At 37.5% G+C, this 24285-nt stretch overlaps 1 protein-coding gene and 1 pseudogene across 6 annotated transcripts in view; one reads left to right on the top strand and one right to left on the bottom strand.

Moving 5' to 3' along the window:
* Positions 1–24285, top strand: part of LOC125405583 (melanoma antigen preferentially expressed in tumors-like) — a 221725-nt pseudogene that overhangs the window by 73929 nt on the left and 123511 nt on the right.
* Lrch2 (leucine rich repeats and calponin homology domain containing 2) overlaps positions 10234–24285 on the bottom strand; it is a 94272-nt gene continuing 80220 nt past the window's right edge. For all 6 annotated transcript variants that reach the window (XM_048442007.3, XM_048441998.3, XM_048442025.3 and 3 more), the window contains one exon: positions 10234–12932. In XM_048442007.3, coding sequence (XP_048297964.2) covers positions 12813–12932 — 120 coding nt within the window. In that variant the 3' untranslated portion in view covers positions 10234–12812. The remainder of the gene's footprint in view (positions 12933–24285) is intronic.

Here is a 24285-nt window from a genome sequence, read left to right as displayed (position 1 = left end):
GTGGGAGAGGTCGTGATATGTGGGAGACAGATACGCTATGCAGAGAGAGCTTGAGTATAGAGTTTAATTAGTCGGTATTGAGAGGGTATAAAGGTAAGGGAGTTATGGAGAGGAGAGAGAAAGACGGAGAGGGACAGAAAAAGAGAGAAAAGGGGAAAGGGAGGAGGAGAAGGCAGAGGCTGCCTCTTCAGAAGAACAGACAGAGAGAGAAAAAGGCAAAGAGTATATGTGAGAACAGCTTGCCTAAGTGGAAAGGGGGAAGACTGGGAGTTGGCAGAGATTGTCTCTTAAAGGGACAGGGTACCCAAGTGACGGTGAAAGTCAGCATAATTATAATTATAGCACTTATTAGTGATGAATACTTTGCCTTAGTTTACGCTTTCCCCTCTAGATCTTTTTTTATTAAAAATTTCCACCTCCTCCCCTCCTCCCACTTCCCTCCCCTCCCTTCCCCACACTCTTCCTCCCCCTCCTTCTCCAGGCCAAAGAGCAGTCAGGGTTCCCTACCCTATGGGAAGTCCAAGGTCCTTCCTTCCCTCTAGATCTTATAATTTATTTCAAACAGTTTATCTTCACCTACATTTTGCCTGGGCCTTTTTACCTTTTTTTCATCCTATATACCCTACTTTCCTTCTTCCCTTATGTCTGTCTGTCTGGTGCCAGCCTGGATGCCTGGTGCCAGGGGTCTCCCTCTCTTTTTCCCTCTATCTCCCTCATCCTCCCTCTCTAGCCTAAATTTCTCCTCTTATTTTTTCTGCCCACCATTCTTGCCCTATCCTTCTTCTGCCTAACTACTGACATTTCAGCTTTTTATTAGAACAATCAGCTGTCTTAGGCAAACAAGGTAAATCAGCAACACACCTTTATATAAATAAACAAATGTAGCATAAACAAATGCAACAGACTTTAACATAGTTAAAGTAATGTTCTGCAACATATACAAATGTAACACATCTTTTCATAGCTAAAAAATAATTCACAGCATTAATTTTACCAATACATGAGCATGGGAGATTTTTCGATCTCTTAATATCTCCATCAACTTCCTTCTTCAAACTCAAAAGTTTTTATCATACAAGTCTTGCATTTGCTTGACTACAGTTACCCCAGGATATTTTATATTATTTGAGGCTATTGTGAAAAGTCCTGTTATTTCTTTCTCAGTGCTTTTGTCATTTGTATATGGGAGTAATACCTATTTCTGTGAGCTAGTTTTATGTCAAGCTACTTTGCTGAAGGTATTCATCAGCTGTAGGAGGTCCCTGGAGGAATTTTTAGGGTCACTTATGTAGACTATCACTATCATCTGCAAATACATTACCTTCTTTCTAATTTGTATCCCTTCTGATCTCAGTCAGTTGTTTTACTGCTTTTGTTAAAAAATTCAAATACTGCATTGAACAGGAATGGAGAGAGTGGACAGCCTGATTTTAGTAGACTTGATTTGAGTTTCTCCCCCATTTCATTTGATGTTGGCTATAGGCTTGCTCTAAAATGCTTTTATTGTGTTTAGATGTGTCCCTTGTGTCCCCAATCTCTCTGTGAATTTTATCATGAAGCAGTGTTCATCAAAGATCTTTTTCTCATCTAGTGAGACAAGCTTGATAATGTGGGTTTTTTCTTTCAGCTTATTTATAGGGTAGATTATGTTTAGATTGATTTATGTTGTACCATTCCCACCCCTCTGGGATGATGCCTACTTAATCAAGGTGGATGATCTTTTGGATGCTTTCTTGAATTTTTTTTCAAGTATTTTATTGAGAAAATTTGCATATTAAGTGAAATAATTGGTCAAAGTCCTTTTTCATTCTTGGGTCTTTTTGTGGTTTAAGTATAAGAGTAACTCTGGCCTCACAAAATAAATTTTGAAGTGCTCTTTCTTTTTCTATTTTGTGGAATAATTTAAGGAATATTGACATTAACTCTTCTTTGAAAGTGGTAGAATTCTGATCCAGGGTTTGGTAGGGAGCTGTTTATTGGGTGTTAGAGGTCTCTTTAAATTGATTAGCTTATCTTGATTTAACTTTGGTAGGTAGTATATACTGAGAAAACTATCCATTTTTTTTAGATTATTTTCAATTTGGCAAAGTGCAGTTTTTTTGTCTAACTTCTTTTTTATTAAAAATTTCCACCTCCTCCCATTTCCTTTTTCCTTCCCCAACACCCCCCCTGCTTCCTCTCCAGACCAAAGAGCAGTCAGGGTTCCCTGTCCTGTGGGAAGTCCAAGGTCCTCCCCTCTTCATTCAGGTCTAGGAAGGTGTGCATCCAAACAGACTAGGCTCCCACAAAGCCAGTACATGCAGTAGAATCAAAACCCAGTGCCATTGTCCTTGGTTTCTCAGTCAGCCCTCATTGACAGCCACATTCAGAGAGTCTGGTTTGATCACATGCTCCATCACTCCCAGTCCAGCTGGCCTCGGTGAGCTCCCATTAGATCAGCCCCAACAGTCTCAGTGGGTGGGCACATCTCTTGTGGTCCTGACTTCCTTGCTCATGTTTTCCCTCCTTCTGATCCTCATTTGGATCTTGGAAGCTCAGTCCAGTGCTCCAATGTGGGTCTCTATCTCTATCTCCATCCATCGCCAGATGAAGGTTCTATGGTGATATGCAAGATATTCATCAGAGTGGCTATAGAATCTGGCCAATTCAGACGCCATCTCCTCAGCTGCCCAAGCAACAAACTGGGGACATCTCCTTGGACATCTGGGAATCCCTCTAGAGTCAAGCCTCTTGCCAACCCTAAAATGGCTCCTTTAATTAAGATATATACTTTTCTGCTCCCATATCCACCCTTCTTCCATCCCAACCGTCCCATTCCCCCAAGTTCTCCCTATTCTCCTCTTCTCCCTTCTCCCTCCCCATCTCCCCTTCCCCTACCCCACCCCCACCCCCAATCTCCCAGTTTTTGCCTGGCAATCTTGTCTACTTCCAATATCCAGGAGGATAACTGTATGTTTTTCATTGTGTTCACCTTCTTATTTAGCTTCTCTAGGATCACGAATGACAGGCTCAATGTCCTTTAATTATGGCTAGAATCCACTTATGAGTGAGTACATACCATATTCATCTTTTTGGGTCTGGGTTACCTCATTCAGAATAGTGTTTTCTATTTCCATCCATTTGCACACTGACAATAAGAGCAACAATGAATAAATGGGACCTCCTAAAACTGAGAAAGTACAGGCTTTTTTATTTAAGTAATTTTATTAAATTATAAAAGTTTCCATTTCTGCCCCTCCTCCCACCACCCTCCCACTTCCCCCACTCCCTCTCCTCCTCCCTCTCCATCCCTAAGAGCAGTCAGGGTTTCCTGCCCTGTGGGAAGTTCAAGTTCCTCCCGCCTCCCTCCAGGTCCAGGAAGGTGAGTGTCCAGACGGACTGGATCCGCAAAATCCAGTATATGCAGAGGAAACAAGTCCCAGTGCCATTGTCAATGGCTTTTCAGAAAGACTCCAGGCCAGCCACATTCAGAGAATCTGGCCACATTCAGAGAATCTGGTTGGATTGCGTCCTCATTCAGTCCCAGTCCAACTGGCCTTGGTAAACTCTCATTAGATCCGTCCCCTTGTATCAGTGGGTGATCACATCCCTCGCAGTCCTTATTTCCTTTTTCATTTTCTTCCTCCTTCTGCTCCTCATTTGGACCTTGGGGGGCTCAGTCCGGTGCTCCAATGTGGGTCTCCATCTGTATCGCCATCCATCATCGGATGAAGGTTCTCTCTGATCTTGCCTTCTTTGCTCACGTTCTCTTTCCTTCTGCTTCTCGTTTGGACCTAGGGAGTTAAGTCCAGTGTTCCGATGTGGGTCTCTGTCTCTATCTCCATCCATCGCCAGATGAAGGTTCTATGGTGATAAGCAAAATATTCATCAGTATGGTTATGGGCCTAGGCCGTTTCAGGCACTCTCTCTTCTGTCCAGAGAACAATCTGGGGATCTCTCCTTGGGAGTCGTTTTAGGGGTTACAGGAGACTTGATTATAAATGGGATCCCAGGTCCAAGGAAAGTACAGGTTTTTAAAGTATGTTCTTATGATTCTCTGAATTTTCTTAATGTCTATTGTTATTTCTCCCCCTTCATTTCTACCTTTTAAAAGTTGAAACTTTACTCTTTGATTTTAGTTAATTTGGATAAGAATTTGTTAATCCTTTTAATTTTTTAACAACTCCTTGATTATTCACAGTCTGTTTCTATTTTATTGATTTTAACCTTGCATTTATTGCCATCTTTACTTTTGCATGTGATTGTTTCTTTTTGTTCTAGAGCTTTCAAGTGTGCTATTATTTGTATTTTTTTGTGTAGACACATAGTGCTATGAACTTTCATCTTAGAATGGCCTTCATTGTGTCCCATGAGTTTGGCTACGTTGTATCTTCAGATTCCTTAAACTCTAGAAAACCTTTATTTCTTCACCCACTTTTCATTCAGTAGTTCCCATGAATTTGTAAGCTTTCTGTTGTTGATGATATTGAAATCTCCCAGTATGAGTGTGTGACAATATGTGATTTAAAATAGAGACCTTTTTTTATGAACTTGAGTGCATTTGTGTCTGGTGCATAGATGTTAAGAAATACAATGGCTTTTTGGCAGACTTTTCCTTTGATGAGTGTATGGTGCCCTTCCCCGTCTCTTCAGATTAGCTTTGGTTTAAAGGCTATTTTCGTCAGATACTAAAATGAGTGCAACAGCTTGCTTCTTAAATAAATTTGCACAGGATATCTTTTCCCCATCTGTTTACTCTGAGGTGATGTCTTGATGATAAGGTGTGTTTCTTGGATGTGGCGAAAGGATGGATCATGTTTTCAGAACCATTTTGCTAGTCTGTGTCTCTTTATTGGGGGCACTTGAGATCATTGATGTTGAGAGTTTTCAATGAGAAGTATTTTCCTGTTAATTGTTTGTTCTCTCTCTCTGTGTGTGTGTGTGTGTGTGTGTGTGTGATGTGGGGTGTGTGTGTGTGTGTGTGTGTGTGTGTGTGTGTGTGTGTGTGCGCGCACGTGCGCACACATGTTTTCTTTCTTTTGATTCACTGTGTTTCTCCTCTTAATTTTCTGCATTTAGAGTCTGGGCTGGTATCTGTAGTTTCTTAAAGTTTATAGATCTTGTAAAGATTTCCTCCAATTTTTCTTTAGTATTTTAAAGTTTCCTTAAAGAGACTTTTCATATCCTTGGTGAAATTTATTCCAGGGTGTTTTCACAGGGTACTGTTAAGGAGATTATTTCTATGATTTTTGAGTATGTCTCATTGAATAGCCAGAACCTGGAAACAACCTAGATGCCCTTCAGTTGAAGAATAGATAAAGAAATTGTGGCACATTTGCATATTAAAGTACTACTCAGCAGTAGAAAACAATATCTTAAATTTTACATACAAATGGATGGAACTAGAAAACAGTATCCTGAGTAAGGAGGTAACCCAGATCCAAAAAGATGAATATGGCATGTACTCACTCATAAGTGCATACTAGCTATAAACAAAGGATATTGAGTCTCTAGTTCATGATCCTAGAGAAGCTAAGTAATAAAGTGAACCCAAAGAAAAACATATAGATCCACCTGGAATGTTGAAACATACAAGATCACCTGATAAAATTGGGAGTATGGGGGCCGGGGTAGAAGGGAGGTTGGACAGGGAAGAGGAGGGGAGATGGGGAGTAACGAGGAGAAGATGAGGGAATGGGAGAGTCAAGATGGAAAAAGGACAGAGATGAAAGCAATGAAAGCAATATCTTGATTGAGGGAGCCATTATGGGTTGGCAAGAAACTCGGCTCAAGAGAAATTCCCAGGAATCCACAAGGATGACCCTGGCTAAGACCCTAAGCAATAGAGGAGAGGGGACCTGAATTGGCCTTGCCTTGTAGTCAGACTGATGAATATCTTAAATGTTACCACAGAACCTTCATCCAGCAACTGATGGAGACAGGAGCAGAGACCTGGACAGAGTTCAGGGCACTGGACCGAGCTGCCAAAATCCAGTTGAAGAGTGGGAGGAATGAGGATATGAACAAAGAGGTCAAGATCATGATGGATAGACCCATTGAAACAGTTTTTCTGAGCTAATAGGAGTTCACCAACTCCAGCCAGACTGGGAAGGAACAAGCATAGGACCAAACTAGCCCCTCTGAATGTGGGTGACAGTTGCATAGCTGGGGCAGACTGAGGGGTCACTGGAAGTGGCACCAGGATTTATCCCTATTGTTTGTATTGGCTTTTTGTGAACCCATTCTCTTTGGATGGATACCTTGCTCAGCCTAGATATAGTAGGGAGGACCTTGAACCTTCCACAAAGCAGTGTGCCTTACCCTCTCTGAGGTGTGAATGAGGGTAGGGTAGGTGGGTATGTTGAGGGAATGGGAGGAGGGTAAGGAGTGGGAACTTGGATTGATATGTATAATGCAAAAAGATAGTTTGTTTTCTTTTTTAAAAATTAAAATTAAAAAAGAAAGGCTATTTGTGTGTGTGCATGTGTGCACACGCACGTGCGCACATGTGTGAATGTGTGTGTATGTAGCCTGCATTCTACTTGTTCTCAATAATAAAAATCCAGAGTTAGGTATTAGGGGGTGAATGCCAATAGATCAGAGAAACAGAGCAGCCAGTCACTATAGAGTTCTTACATCTACCAGTGCACAGACCAAAGGGGTGATCCTGTCTCTATGAATCTTTAGACCGCTGCTATCTCTACAAAACCTCAGACTACATGCTCAGAATTAATCTTCAGACTGCATCTGAGCTCTTTTCTGCTCCTGCCTTATATCTCTCTGCCCAGCCATATCACTCCTGTCTCCAGCCTCCCTAGTGCTGGGATTAAAGGCGTGTGATCACAAGTGCTAGGATCATATTTGTGTGAGTTCTGTTACTCTTTCAGACAGATTTAATCTCATAGTTTAGGGTGGTTTTGAACTTACACAGATCCATCTGCATCTGTCTCCTGAGGACTAGGACTGGGATTAAAGGTGTGTGTTACCACTGCCTGACCTCTACGGCTAACTAGTGGCTTAGCTCTGCACTCTGATCTTCAAGCAAGTTTTGTTAGATTACAAACAAAATCTCTCTCCCTCCCTCTCTCTCAGTGTGTGTATGTGTGTGTGTGTGTTTGTGTGTGTGCATGTGTGTCTATTAATTTTTTATCTGGCCACTTTGGTAAGAGTGTTTATCTGTACCAAGAATTATTGGTGGGATCTCCAAGGAATCTTACCTGTAGAAACAAATTGTCTACAGAATAAGATACTTTAAATTCCTTGTTTCCTATTTGGATCTCTTTCACTTGTTTTCCTAATCTTCCTGTCCTTGCAGTATCTTATTCCTTATTGTAGTGAAAAGCTTTAAATTCTTACACATTTAATATCATGTGGACCAGAGGTTTGTCATGTACAGTCTTTATGTTAAGACATTCTCCTTCTATTTTGAATTTCTTTAAGACTTTTAAAAATTTATTTTTTAATTATATATACTTGTGTGGGAAAGCGTTGCATGTGATTAAAGAAGCCCTCTGAGATTAGAGACATCAAATTTTCCTGGAAAGAGAGTTAGAGAGAGTTGTGAACTGCCTGAACAGGGTGCTGGCAACTGAAGCTGTGTACTCTTCAAGAGCAGTATGTGTTTTTAATTGGGTTGTTTTCTAAGTTTTTTTGAATTTTTTTGTATGTTCTAGAAAGTAAAACCCTGTCAGATATGTAGCTTATAAAGTTTACTTCCCATTCTAGGCAGTCTACTGAGTACAACTATGGTGTCTTGATGAACAAAGAGGCTTAGATTAATTGTTGCTCTTTTTTTCTTATTTGGTCTGATTTTTTTATTTGAGATAGGGTTTCTCTGTAGCTTTGGTGCCTGACCTGGAACTTGCTCTGTAGAGCAGACTGGCCTCGAACTCACAGAGATCTGCTTATGTCTGCTTCCAAAGTACTGGGATTAAAGACATTTACCACAACAGCCAGGCTAATTGTTGCTCTTTCTTTCTTTCTTTCTTTTTTTAATTGATATTTATTGATTTCTACATTTTTCTCTGCTCCCTCCATGTCTTAATGTTCACATGACTGAGGTCTTGTTCGGAGTCCCTTTCTGTACCAGTGAGTTCAATCATATTCTTGGCTTTCTCCACTGTTAGTTTTTCAGGTTATTGAATCTTATATTAATATTCCTGATACATTTTGTGGTTATGCTTTGTGCAGCATGAGAGACAGGGATATAGTTATATTCTACATGTATTCTACATTCCACCCAGTTTAGCTAGCATCATTTGAAGGTGTTACCTTTCCTGAAATGTGTATTATTTACTTCTTTGTTAAACAATCATGTGGCTCTTGAAGTGTGGGTTTAATTATGAAGCTGAAGGTAAATAGATGGAGTTCAAAAGTCACTGTGAGAGAGTTAGCCCTAACCCAGAAAGACAGTTGTCACATTTCTCTCATTTATAAATGTTAGTTTTTAATCTTCAGATAGTTGTTTCATTTCAAATACTCACAGAGGTCAATTAATTAGTAAAGGCACCAAAGGAGTACTTTTAACTGACAGTAGATATATCACAGAGGTATAAAGGGTTACTCTGGAATAATGGATCAGGAAGTGGGTAAACTGAATAGATGATATGATGAGAACAGGATAGATGAAGAAGTAGGGGCATAAGCAGCACTAAAGAGTTTGAATAAAACTTATGGTTAGCTAATAATGTTCCTAAAATACAGACACACACATATTGTAAAAAAATATATAAATGGAATTACCCTACAACAGGGTGGCATTGCCCCTATTAGACAACACGGGCCAATAAATAAAAACCCCATATATATATATGTATATATATATACATATTCAGGCTTATACAACACATCTGCAAGGTATAATTTTAGTTAATATATCATAAGTCATTACATTATTTTATATTTGTTTACATTAGAAATTAGTGAAGGATCTGAGTAAAGATTTTAGCAAATGTTATTTGTTTTTGAAAATATGTTTTTTATGTATTTACATATGTAAAATCTTATATATTTCTCACCTACTTTTGTAGTCATGTAATTAATGTGTATCAATAGAATACAGTGAAAATAAATTAATTTTTCCTGCCATTAAGTTGCATAGCAATCACATTTATATATTTGAAAAACAAATAAAATATTATAGATTTAATAAAGGAGAAAGTAAGCCTAGTGCTTGCTAAAGATCATCCAAAATTCTGCAAGACACTTGGAATACTTTAAACCTCTTTTACCAAACAGTTTTGTGCTCAAGAAGTCATCTAAATGTGTAACTTTAAGGTGACTATAGCAATATTCTCTTCAACAACAATTGGCAATATATAAATGCTCTACATTTAGGCTAAGACAAAATTATAAGCAAATACTAGTTACTTCAATTAAATACGTGGTTTGGGATTTATTTTCTGAAAAGATGTCTTATTGTATAAAGAAGATCGTTGTCAAACTCACTGTAATCCTCCTATCCTAAGTGAATTAAAATGGTGAGTCACAATGCCCAATTAAATATGAGCATATTTAGAAAAATTACAATTGAAAGTAAAAATAAATTTCTTATAATTCTGTTGTATATGAAGCAGTAAAATGTACAATAAAACCATCACATAATGATCTTCTCTATATGTGGTTTTAAATAAGTTTTCTTTTGTCAGATAGAGAGTTAACATCATACATTGATAATACTGGGTTGAAAAAAAGCTTAATAACTTAATACTTTTTAAACAAAATTTTCTTGAAAATAATATAGTATAAAAACAATCATGAGACTTACAACAATCTACTTCAGCTTTTGATATATTTGTTGCTGCTGTCATTTACTTTCTGAGACAGAGTCTCACTTATTTGCTAGGCTAGCCTTAAACTGCTGGCTTCAAGACATGCTCTCACTTTAGACTCCCTAGGACGCAAGATTCTAGGTGTAGCACCATGCCCAACTAAAACAGCCTGCGATGACTATACATCTTACCAAAGCTTTGTTTGTTTAGTCAAAAGCGTGCTGAGGTGCACTTGTGGAGCATAAGAACATGGGGAGCCACAATGAAAGGACAGCTTTCAGCTTTCAGTTCTCTTCTGCCACCATGTGGGTCCTGGAAGTCAAACTCAGGTTGTCAGCCTTCACTCACTGAGCACCACTACCAACACTCAAGGTTTGAATATCCATCCACAGTAGGGACCACAGATACTAACTATCGAAGACGGACCAAAGATATTGATAGTGAAAGCGACGCTAAAAAGGAAGAAAAGGAGCTCCAGCTTGGATTGTTTTCATTCAATTTTATCCACAGTTTGCATCGGTAATATACATTTAGTGTTCCATTTTTTTAAATGCATCAGAAAATCAATTATGATAAATCTGTGACTAATACAAACATTTCTGAATTCTTCAAAAAATTCAGTTAGAAAAGTCATTAAACTAGCATTCTATAAAGATAAGTATTAAACAAATGGTTACGCATTTTTACTCATTTCAATTCAAACATTTCCAACATCACTTCTTCCTTGTGCCAATGTGGTCATAAAGTTTAACAGAAGTAGCTATCTCGTGATATTTTGGGCCCAATAAGATATTCTTTGTTTATTCAATCTTCCTCAAATCACAAAGCCATTCAAATAATGATAATCATTCTTAATTCGATAACTGATGAAGTAAATATATAATAAGTCATAGAAAACATTTAGGATAAAATTTACACTAAAAAGTTACTAACAGAAATATGGCAGGGTCTTGGTATGAGGTTGTCATTGTGGACTATGCTGAAACTGCATTAGAAGAGATATTGGTATTGCCTTTTGGCACAATAATAATTGAACTGCTGTGTTACAGGCCCCAAGGGGACCCATCTTGAAAAGCATTTTTATTTGTTATCAAGTATGAGCACTGAAGTTCAGGTGTGTTTTCTCAATAAGGTAATAGGTAACTGACAAGTGAAATGTAGTAAAAAAAATTGCCTAAAGTTTCACAACTATTTCAATAATAACAAAGCACATAATACTTGGAAAATAACACAAGATTGATTAATAAGAGAATTTTATAGCACAATAATCATGATAGACGTATGAGTGATTGTTTTGGTTGTTAAACTTTTTGAAATTTATAATGCTGTCAACTGTCTAAATTAAAAATTCATCAGCTAAGGTACTTCCTAAATTACCTATATTATCCAAATTTTCGCTAAGGAGTTTCATTATGTCAATGGGAATATTTTTCAGATCCAATGATTTAATCATATCTAATTAGATCAAATATTTAAATAATAAATTATCAATAATTTATTCTTTAAAACTTACAGTAATAAAAAACCTTTCACTCTTCAATAGTTCCGATTTGACTCATGGGGACTAAAAAGAAAATATCTATATTCTGAAGCCAAGATTAAAAAATATGGTTCCATGACAACTGACCAAAATAATGTAGAATTATTCCTAAAATCAATCCTTACCATAGTATTTGGCACATGACATTTTACATTTTATAAATTTCCTTTGAAATACCCAGGCCAATGGTTTTATTAAGTTGCATCCATATTAAGAGGTAACAAGTGCAAATAATCACACAGTTAGAAATGATACTTGTTTGGCTACTGCAAAAGTGAATATGAAGGCTCTTCTATAGGAAACTGAGTTATTCATCACAGTAATGTTTTGGAAAAATTTCAGCACTACTATCACCATAAGTTTATCCATCTTCAAATCAAGCAAGGTCTTTACTGAACATACTATTTCATGAAACAGAATGTGTTTAATTCAACATCAGTTTACTTGAGGATCACAAGAAATGCATGATCCAGAAATGGCCAAATTGTGAATCAAAACCTGCTTCTCAATGGCGGCTCTTTTAATATGGAAGGCAGCGTTTACGTACTTAATGTCCTTATAAGTCAAGATATAAACAAGAACACTGACAGTTACATCAAAATGTCCTTGACAATTAGTACTTCCCTAGCCTTCCAAAGTCTTACTGCTTTGTGTAATGTTTGCAACACAAAAATAAAATACTCTTCAGATAAAAGAATTTAAAAGATGATTATGCTTTTGCAAAATTAAATAGCATAAATTAAGCATATTAACATTTTTGACAACATGAAAGAACCAATTTAAGAAAAAACTGCACTGGGTTAACTAAGAAACCAGCAATGTGAGGTGCATTTAAACCCTCACATATTATTGACCGTACAAAACCTACCAAAATATTTAAAAATTCCATTGATTCTATTAATACATAAAAAGAAATTGCAAAAATGCTTAAGACTATTTGAGATTCATCAATTACACAGGCACTTCACATGTAAACAACCTACAATATAAATGAAAATATTTTGGCACCAACTGATAATACTAAAAAAATTGAATAATGCCAAGGTTTTGTTTTCTTCTATTCATTTTTTTCCTAGGAAACAAAACAAAATATTGAAGAAATTGTGTACAAAGCAGGAGTATATGGAAAAACTCAAATATTGAATTGTTTTCCTAAATTATTACTTTTACCCAGATGATTACTAGTATACAGTGATGCAAAAAATTCAACTTCATGTGATTATTAAATTTAAAGCATGTTTTAAATTTTGTATCAATTTGCATTTTGAAAATCAGTCAAGGTTCTTGAATGACATATTAAAAGGAGAATTTCAATTTTCAAAATCTTATATAAATTAATCCAATTTTCCTCCAAAAGTTATTTGGACAACTCAGTTTATATCTGAGATCTTAACGTAATTCTGAAAAAAGAAACCTAAGGCAAACTATTTTTTTTACTGAACATTCTTCATGATTTTGAGATATCTGAAATCATTTCAAATACATGAAATTATTCATGTGTGTGTTTTTTTTTAATTGTCAAATCAAGCCATAGAAAGCTGAGATGCCTTGGTAGTAGGCAATTCAAGGAGTGCCTGAACTGTAACACCAACTTTCACAAGCCCTCGTTCTTCCAAAATATGGTGAGGCAAGCAGAGTCTCTCCTGGGGAAAGAGAAAAACAATATTTTAAGTCTGGAACCGATTTTAGAATTTTGCTTATTAAATTATTAATTTTATTTTTTGAGATTGCAATTGCACCATTTCATTTTCCCCTTCTCTTCCCTTCCTCCAAGCCAATCCACATCTCCCTTCTCTTCAACCCAAAAAAACAGTCTGGTTATTCAAAATGATTTATTAATTAATGACTTTTATATAGAGAAATGTTTTATCAGCTGCACACCAGAAGAAGTCAATGGATTTCATGGGAATACAGTTATAGACAGTTGTGGACTGCCATATGGGTACTGGAAATTGAACTTAGGTTCTCTGTAAAAGTAGCTGGTGCTCTTAACTGCTGAGCCATTTCTCCAACCCCAAGAAACAGATTTTCAAAATATAATTTCTATTCAAATTAAAGGAAATAATACAATAATTCAACATTTTTTCTTCTTAATTATACTATAAAATGTGGTTAGGTTCACACTTGAGCCTAAGGAAGGGATTCTAGAGATTAGCTTGGTTTCTAACAACATCAGTGCACTCCACTCAGAAGCAGACTGCTGAGGACTGTGTCACCACTATCTTACACCTGCCTCTGAAGAATCTGCTCACAAAAGATGCTCTGTTAAAAGTCACCACCACCTTCTTAAAGATCACACAGTACCCATACATATTCGACTAACTCTGTTACATCAATCTTCAACCAGTTCTTTCCTTGAACTCTCGTCCCTGCTTTCTTTTCTGTGATACCAGCCTGTTTAGTTCTTCACCTTGCCTATGCAATTGAGCTTTCAATTACAGTAGTCTTTACCCATCTTCTTTTAAAGTCCTACATATTGTCAAGAATTTTACACTCACTCTTCTCTTTTTTCACTACACCACCCCTTAGTATTGTGTCTAATAATTTTAATTCTCATTTCCACCCTGAATTCCAAATCTTTATTTCTACTAAAGGTACATCAAGCAATGCTAGTGAGCCATGACCAAATATATGTCCTACACATACATCTAAATCAACATATCCATGAAAGAACTGCTTCAAGAAATAAAATTATCTTTTGGAATTTGTATCTCAGACATTTTTCAAAATACACTGATACAAAAATATTAAGTGTAAAAGACTCCTCCTCCTTAATTACTTCTATAATCAACTTAGTATTCATCAAATATTACTAAAGATAGCTAAAGCAGCCTCAAAATGACATTCATATATCCAGTTTCATTGTTAAAACTGGTGTTCTTCTAGTATTTTACTCAAAAATTCAAATAATCAATATTATTATAAAAAGTTTCAAAGTAAAGACAATAGCAACCTTCATAGAAACTACAAAAAGAACATATTAAACCAATGCGGAACAACTAGGTATTCTGCATATATGTTACAGTTGTATAGCTTGAGCCTCTTGTAGGACTCCTAACAGTGGGAAACAGGGACTGTCTCCAACTCTTTTCTGGTTTTTGGGACCCTACTCCTCATGCTGGAATGCCTTGCCCAGTCTTAACATGAGGGGATATGCCTAGTCTCACCAAGTGGTAGGTGATGCACACCTTTAATCCCAGCACTTGGGAAGCAGAGGCAGGCAGACTTCTGTGAAATTGAGACCAGTATGGTCTGTAAAGTGAGGTTCAGGACAGCCATGGTTGCACAGAGAAACTCTGTCTAGAAATAAATCAAAAAACAAACAACAACAAACTAAAACAAAAACAACCAGATCACAATAAAAGAAGAGGTTATTTGTTTTATTTTTTTTTTACCTCAAAGGAAAAATATGATTTATTCTGGAACATATAGGATTAAACAGAGCCCAGGGACATACATTTAGGTTCCCCAAATCTAATATTCCACATGGAATCAGTTTAGTGTAGCCTTACAGTAAAGGAACAAAGAAAGCCATCAATATGGGTAACTTTCAAATGCAGTGGTGGGTGCATCAGAGAGGCAGTGACACAAGGTGGGACACAAGTCTCTCCAAAAGGCCTCAGTGCTATCATAGGGTAGTGTTGAGTTTGGGGTTAGTGGAAGATAGTGATCTGCTAAGTTAATAAATTCCAGGTTTTTAATCTAATAAACATGGAAAAATTGTATCACCATAGAGGTGGGGAATGCATGCCTATTGGCGTCGTGGCTAAAACTAGAAGAGTTTATTTATATTCATAAAAATGATTGGAGGAAAGGGAGTGGGATAATGACATAATAAGATTGTAAATACATTGATAAATATATGTTAGCAACAAAGGACCAGATGTTGAATTAATATCCAAATTAACTGTGAATGAAATTCAAGAAGACTCCAGTAAGGACATACATTGTTCACAGAAGTTAAGAAGAAATATTGTTTTATTAGATACTGCATGATTTCAAAAATTTATGAAGAGAAACCAATGCAATTATGGAGCAAAATATGATTAATGAAACTAAACAATTAAACCAAAAAATGGATCACAGACACACACACATACATAGCCCGTGACACAGAAGAAAGGTAGATGAATACAGAGAAAACGGGATTTCATGCAAGAGACTATGCAACTATAAGAAAGTAACTAAGGAAAATGCATCAAATCACTGGATGGACAGTGATGGAAGACCCATAGATCACCTGGTGTGATATTTTAATGAATCAGAATCAGGATTTAATAAAGATATCTTAGTAGCCAGTGAAATCATAATAGAAGGTAAAGGACTTAATACTTTCTCTGAAATAAAAAAAAGACCTCTGATGGCACTACCAGTGTTCCTCATATGAGTGAATCCAGTCAAAACACTTAGACAAGAAGAAATGAACAATGTTCAAACTGAAAACACTACACTACTACACTTATATAGGTTTTTTAGGTTATAGATTATAGGTTTTTTAGGTTTTAGGTTATAAAATTATATCCTACTTTCAGATAGAAGTGAGTTTGGCAAGACTGAAGAGTAAAAGGTCAGGTGTATCTCTACATAATAGTAATAAAAATCTGAAAAGTTTTCAAATTGAGATAATAATTGCATTATAGTAGAATAAAATGCTAGACTTAACATAACCAAAGAGGCAAAGTCCTCACATGAGGAAAACTATAATGCGCTGTTTAAATTGATTTTAGAAGGTGTCAGTTAATGAAAAGACATCTCAGGTACCTGGACGAAAAATAATGTAGAGAAAACAGCAGAATCTACAACAAAATCTAAGGTGGTCATTTTGCAGAACTTGGCAAACTAATGCTAATATTGATATACTGATATAGAAATGCAAAGGAATCACTACAGCCAGAATAACCTTAAAATTGAATAAAACATGAGCATCCACACTGTCTTCCAAATGTCCCAACAGGCTACAGTCACACAGGGTGTTGCTGCCATAAAGAAATCAGTGTGGAAAACAGGAAGCAAAGAAGTAAAGCCTTCCACTTATGAACAACAGATTTGTGACAGGAGTGTCAAGACAATTCAGTGAAGAAATATGAGTCTTAGCAACTACTTGTGCTGGGAAAAGTAGATACTGAGACCCAGGAGAATAAATTTGTAACCCTATCACACACCAAACACAAAACTGACATTTAAAATGAAGTATACACCTAAATAACACTGTCGAACTTTTCTGAAAACATATAGATATAAATAAATACTTACAACCTTGTATTAGGCAGTGCTTTTTTACAAATAACATGAAAGCTATAGGGAGGGAAAAAGTGGGGTTGGGGACTATACTTCATCAAACCATTTTTTTTTTGATTTTCAAGACAGGGTTTCTCTGTGTAACAGCTCTGACTTTTCTGGAATTCACTCTATAGACTGTATTCAGCCTCAAACTAACAGATATTCTACTTCTGCATCCTGAGTGCTGGAATTAAAAGTGTGCAAAAATTCTCAACAAAATCCTGGCAAACCGATTCCAAGAACACATTAGAAAAACTATCTATTATGATCAAGTAGGCTTCATTCCAGAGATGCAGGGCTGGTTCAACATACGCAAATCTATCAATGCAATCCATCATATAAATAAACTGAAAGAAAAAAAAACATATGATAATTTCATTAGATGCTGAAAAAGCATTTGACAAAATCCAACATCCCTTTATCATAAAGTGTTGAAGAGATTGGGGATACAAGGATCATACCGAAATATAATAAAAGCTATTTACAGCAAGCCGACAGCTAACATAAAACTGAACGGAGAGAAACTCAAAGCCATTCCATTGAAATCAGGAACAAGACAAGGCTGTCCACTCTCCCAATACCTCTTCAATATAGTGCTAGAAGTTCTAGCAATGGTAATACGACAACATAAGGGGATCAAGGGGATTCGAATTGGAAAGGAAGAAGTTAAACTCTCGTTATTTGCAGACGATATGATAGTATACATGAGCGACCCCAAAAACTCTACCAAAGAACTCCTACAGCTGATAAACACCTTTAGTAATGTGGCAGGATACAAGATCAACTCCAAAACATCAGTTGCCCTCCTATACACAAAGGATAAAGAAGCAGGGAGGGAAATCAGAGAAACTTCACCTTTCACGGTAGCCACAAATAGCATAAAATATCTTGGGATAACTCTGACCAAGGAAGTGAAAGATCTATTTGACAAGAACTTTAAGTCTTTGAAGAAAGAAATTGAGGAGGATACCAGAAAAAGGAAAGATCTCCCTTGCTCTTGGATTTGGAAGATCTACATACTAAAAATGGCAATTCTACCAAGAGCAATCTATAGATTCAATGCAATCCCCATCAAAATCCCATCAAACTTCTTCACAGACCTTGAGAGAATAATAACTAATTTTATATAGAAAAACAAAAAACCCAGGATAGCCAAAACAATCTTATATAATAAAGGAACTTCTGGAGGTATAACTATTCCTGACTTCAAACTCTATTACACAGCTACAGTATTGAAAACAGCTTGGTACTGGCATAAGACCAGAGAAGTCGACCTATGGAATCGAATAGAAGACCCAGATATTAACCCACAAACCTATGAACACTTGATTTTCGACAAGGGGGCTAAAGGTATGCAATGGAAGAAGGAAAGCATCTTTAACAAATGGCGCTGGCATAACTGGAAGTCAACCTGTAGAAGAATGAAAGTAGATCCATATCTATCACCATGCACAAAAATCAAGTCCAAATGGATTAAAGACCTCAACATTAATCTGACCACTTTGAACCAGATAGAAGAGAAAGTGTGAAGTAGTCTACAAGACATAGGCACAGGAGACCACTTCCTAGGTAGAACCCCAGTAGCACAGATAATAAGAGAATCAATGAATAAATGGGACCTCCTGAAACTGAGAAGCTTCTGTAAAGCAAAGGACACTGTCAGTAAGACAAAAAGGCTACCTTCCGACTGGGAGAAGATCTTCACCAACCACTCATCAGACAAAGGCCTGATCTCCAAACTATACAAAGAACTCAAGAAACTAGACACTAAAACTCTAATTAGCCCAATTAAAAAATGGGGTGCTGATCTGAACAGAGAAGTCTCAACAGAAGAACTTCGAATGGCCAAAAGACGCTTAAGGTCATGCTCATCATCCTTAGCGATCAGGGAAATGCAAATCAAAACAACTATGAGATACCATTTTACACTGGTCAGATTAACTAAAGTCAAAAACACCAATGATAGCCTATGCTGGAGAGGATGTGGAGAGAGGGGAACTCTCATCCATTGTTGGTGGGAATGCAAACTTGTGCAGCCACTGTGGAAATCAGTGTGGCGGTTTCTCATGAAACTGGGAGTCAACATCCCTCAAGACCCAGCAATTCCACTCTTGGGAATATACTCAAGAGATGCCCTATCATACCACAAAAGCATTTGTTCAACTATGTCCATAGCAGCACTATTTGTAATAGCCAGAACCTGGAAACAACCTAGGTGCCCCTCAAAAGAAGAATGGTTAAGGAAGGTGTGGAACATATATACATTAGAGTTTTACTCAGCGGTAAAAAACAATGACATCTTGAATTTTGCATGCAAATGGATGGACATAGAAAACGTTTTACTGAGTGAGGTAAGCAGACCCGAAAAGAGGAATATGGTATGTATTCACTCATAAGTGGATTCTAGCCATAATTAAAGGTCTTTGAGCCTATTATTCGTGATCCTAGAGAAGCTAAATAAGAAGGTGAACCTGAAGAAAATCATGTAGTTATCCTCCTGGAGATTGGAAATAGACAAGAGTCTCAGGTAACCTTGGGTGCATGGGGGGGTGGGAGGATTGTTAGAAGGGGAGAGGGTTAGAGAGAAGGGAGTAGGGGAGAAATGGGGAAAGCTCGGGGGACTGGGATTGGGGGGAGGGAGGAAGGATGGATATGGGATCAGGGAAGAATATATCTCAACTAAGGGAGTCATTTTAGGGTTTACAAGAGACTTGATTACAAATGGGATCCCAGGTCCAAGGAGAGATCGCCAGATTGTTCTCTGGACAGAGCAGGGGGTGCCTGAACCGGCTTTGGCCCATAACCATACTGATGAATATTTTGCTTATCACCATAGAACCTTCATCTAGCGATGGATGGAGACAGAGACAGAGACCCACATTGGAACACTGGACTTAACTCCCTAGGTCCAAACGAGAAGCAGAAGGAAAGAGAACGTGAGCAAAGAAGGCAAGACCAGAGGGAACCTTCATCCGATGATGGATGGCGATATAGATGGAGACCCACATTGGAGCACCGGACTGAGCCCCCCAAGGTCCAAATGAGGAGCAGAAGGAGGAAGAAAATGAAAAAGGAAATCAGGACCGCGAGGGGTGCGATCACCCACTGATACAAGGGAACTGATCTAATGAGAGTTCACCAAGGCCAACTGGACTGGGACTGAACGAGCACGTGATCCAACCAGATTCTCTGAATGTGGCCGGATTCTCTGAATGTGGCTGGCCTGGAGTCTTTCTGAAAAGCCATTGACAATGGCACTGGGACTTGTTTCCTCTGCATATACTGGATTTTTGGGATCCAGTCTGTTTGGATACTCTCCTTCCTGGACCTGGAGGGAGGGGGGAGGAACTTGAACTTCCCACATGGCAGGAAACCCTGACTGCTCTTAGGGATGGAGAGGAAGGAGGAGAGGGAGTGGGGGAAGTGGAAGGGTGTTGGGAGGAGGGGCGGAAATGAAAACTTTTATAATTTAATAAACTTTGAAAAAAAATAAAAGTGTGTACCACCACTAACTGGCCAGAATGTTTTTAAAGTATAAAAGTATTAAATTTTATGCTTTTACTAATGTGTATCTTATTATATATTGGTATTATCCCAATAGAGTTTTTAAATGTCTAGAACAAGGAAATAATAAAACAATTACACACTATTAGCGCTAAGCTACCCATCGAACTTAAATATAAAACTCCTAAAAGAAAAATGGTAAAAATAAGAGCATGTAATATCAAGTAATAATAGCTGGGAAAAAACATCCTCAATTTTCAATTCCCTAAGAAATGATAGGTACACAAAAATGAACTTTAAGAAGTAAAATTTTAAGGCACCATATATAAATCACAGATAATAAAAAGACAGCAAGTAGTTAACTAAGTACACATGAATTCACTGCTTCTTTAAAAAAAATAAATGGTGTCTATTCAGTTGAGGACATGGGCTAAATTTGGATTTAAGGGTAAGTTAATAATGTCACCTTTTAAAAGAGAGTTTAACACAAAGTAATTGTGGTCTAAAAATATTATTTTTCTCAAGAGTCATATGAAGATTAGGTTCCTGAAGTCTTCAAAATAGGCAACATTTTCTTATACATATTAATCTATTGACAGTACTGATTTGATTTTGTAATACTGCAATTATTATATAAAATGCAAGCCAATGATTAGGCATCTCTTGGGTATATTCCCAAGAGTAGAATTGCTGGGTCCTGAGAGAGGTTGACTCCCAGTTTCCTGAGAAAACACCACACTGATTTCCACACTGATTTTCACAAGTTTGCATTCTCACCAACAACAGATGAGTGTTCCCCTCACTCCCCATCCTCTTCACCATAGGCTATCATTGGTGTTTTTGATTTTAGCAATTCTGACAGGTGTAAGATGGTATCTGAAAGTAGTTTTGATTTGCATTTCCCTGATCGCTAAGGAGGTTGAGCATGACCTTAAGTGTCTTTTGGCCATTTGAATTTTTCTGTTGAGAATTCTCTGTTCAGTTCAGTGCCACATTTTTTAATTGGGTTAATTAGAGATTTAATGTCTAGATTCTTGAGTTCTTTATACATTCTAGAGCTCAGACCTTTGTTTGATGTGGTGAAGATCTTCTCCCAATCAGTAGGTTGCCTTTTTGTTTTAATGACAGTGTCCTTTGCTTTACAGAAGCTTCTCAGTTTCAGGAGGCCCCATTTATTCATTGTTGCTATTGTCTGAGATGCTGGGGTTCTACATAGGAAGTGGTCTCCTGTGCCTATGTCTTGTAGACTACTTCCCACTTTCTCTTCTATCAGGTTCAGTATGGTCAGATTAATACTGAGGTTTTTAATCCATTTGGATTTGAGTTTTGTGCATGGTGATAGATATGGATGAATTTTCATTTTTCTACAGGTTGACATCCAGTTATGCCAGCACCATTTATTGAAGATGCTTTCTTTCTTCCATTGTATACTGTTAGCTCCTTTGTCGAAAATCAGGTGTGGTGTTCATAGGTTTGTGGATTAATATCTGGGCCTTTGATTCGATTCCATTGGTCAACATCTCTGGTTTTGTGCCAATACAAAACAGTTTTCATTACTGTAGTTCTGTAAGAGTTTGAAGTCAGGGACGTTTATGCCTCCGGAAGTACTTTTATTGTATAGGATTGTTTTGGCTATCCTGGGTTTTTTGTTTGTCCATATAAAGTTGATTATTGTTCTCTCAAGGTCTGTGAAGAATTTTGTTGGGATTTTGATGGGGATTGCATTGAATCTATAGATTGCTTTTGGTAGAACTGTCATTTTAACTATGTTGATCCTCCTAATCCAAGAGCATGGGAGACCCTTCCATTTTCTGGTATCCTCTTCAATTTCTTTCTTCAAAGACTTAAAGTTCTTGTCAAATAGATCTTTCACTTCCTTGATTAGAGTTACCCCAAGATACTTTATGTTATTTGTGGCTATCATGAAAAGTGATGTTTCTCTGATTTCCCTCACTGTTTCTTTTTTCTTTGTGTATAGGAGGGCAACTGATGTTTTGGAGTTGATCTTGTATCCTGCCACATTACTAAAGGTGTTTATCAGCTGTAGGAGTTCTTTGGTAGAGTTTTTAGGGTCGCTTATGTACAGTATCATATTATCTGCAAATAATGAATGTTTTACTTCTTCTTTTCCAATTTGAATCCCCTTGATTTCCTTATGCTGTCTTATTGTTATTGCTAGAACTTCTAGCACTATATTGAAGAGGTATGGAGAGAGTGGACTGCCTCGTCTTATTCTTGATTTTAGTGGGAAGGTTTTGAGTTTCTCTCCATTTAATTTAATGTTAGCTGTCAGCTTGCTGTATATTGCTTTTATTATATTTAGGAATGAACCTTGTATCCCTAATCTCTCCAAGACCTTTATCATAAAGGGGTGTGGAATTTTGTCAAATACTTTTTCAGTACTCAATGAAATGATCATATGGTTTTTTCCCTACAGTTTATTTATTTGATGGATTACATTGATATATTTTCTCATGTTGAACCAGCCCTGCCTCTCCGGGATGAATCCTACTTGATCATAATGTATAATTTTTTGGATGTGTTCTTGGATTCTGTTTACCAGTATTTTATTGAGAATTTTTGCATCGATGTTCATGAGTGAGATTGGTCTGTAATTCTCTTTCTTGGTTAAGTATTTGTGTGGTTTTGGCGTCAGGGTGACCGTAGCTTCATAAAAGGAGTTAGGCAATGACTCTTCTGTTTCTATTTTGTGAAACACATTAAGGAGTATAGATATTAACTCTTCTTGGAAGTTCTGGTAGAATTCTGCATTGAAACCATATGGTCCAGAGATTTTTTTGGTAGGGAGGTTTCTGCTGACAGCTGATAATTCCTCATGATTTACAGGTCTATCATACTACAAAAGCATTTGTTCAACTATGTTCATAGCAGCACTATTTGTAATAGCCAGAACCTGGAAACAACCTCGGTGCCCCTCAATAGAAGAATGGATAAAAAAGAACATAAATGCTTTAGAGTTTTACTCAGCGATAAAAAACAATGACTTCATGAATTTTACATGCAAATGGATGGAAATAGAAAACACTTTACTGAGTGAGATAACTCAGACCCAAAAAGATGAATATGGTTTGGACTCACTCATAAGTGGATTCTAGCCATAAATAAAGGTCATTGAGCCTATAATTTGCGATCCTAGAGAAGCTAAATAAGAAGGTGAACACAATGAAAATCATATAGTTATCCTCCTGGATATTGGAAGTAGACAAGATTGCCAGGCAAAAGTTGGGTGCATGGGGGTGGGGGAGGGGTGGGTATAAGGAGAGATCGAGAGGGAGAAGGGAGAAGGGGAGGATTGGGGAGAGCTTGGGGGAATGGGATGGTTAGAATGGAGGAAGGGTGCATATGGGAGCAGGGAAATATTTATCTTAATTACGGGAGCCATTTTAGGGTTGGCAAGAGAGTTGACTCTAGGGGGGTTCCCAGGTGTTCAAGGAGATGTACCCAGCTTGTTCCTTGGATAGCAAAGGAGAGGGTGCCTGCTCTGGCCTTGTCCCATAGCCACACTGATGACTATCTTGCATATCACCATAGAACCTTCATCTGGCGATGGATGGAGATACAGACCCACATTGGAGCACTGGACTGAGCTCCCAAGGTCCAAATGAGGAGCAGAAGGAGGGAGAACATGAGCAAGGAAGTCAGGACCATGAGAGATGTGTCCACCCACTGAGCTGGTGGAACTGATATAATGGGAGCTCACCAAGGCCAGCTGAACTGAGACTTAAGGAGCATGTGATCAACCGGACTCTCTGAATGTGGCTGTCAATGAGGGCTGACTGAGAAGCCAAGGAAAATGGCACTGGGTTTTGATTCTACTGCATGGACTGACTTTTGTGGGAGCCTGGTTTGTTTGGATGCTCAACTTTATAGACCTGGATGGAGTGGGGAGGACCTTGGACTTCCCATGGGACAGGGAACCCTGACTGCTCTTAGGACTGGAGAGGGAGGGGGATAGGGAGTAGGGGAAGTGAGAGGGAAATGGGAGGTGGGGAGGAGGTGGAAATGTTTCATAAATAAATAAAAAAAAATGCAAGCCAATTTCTACTCATTTCAATGTTTGTTTATTACAGATATTATCATATATAATACTAATTGTTGTGGGATTTCAATTCATCTAGTCAATGGCTTTTGTGGCAGCAAGTTCATGGTCTTGTCTGCCTACATGACATGACACATTATAAGCTGAGGGAA

This window comes from Myodes glareolus, chromosome X, assembly GCF_982192425.1.
Source record: "Myodes glareolus chromosome X, mMyoGla1.1, whole genome shotgun sequence".
Classification (NCBI taxonomy): Eukaryota; Metazoa; Chordata; class Mammalia; order Rodentia; family Cricetidae; genus Myodes; species Myodes glareolus.
The sequence above is the reverse complement of the archived record's forward strand: the minus strand, read 5'-3'. Positions and strand labels throughout refer to the sequence as shown.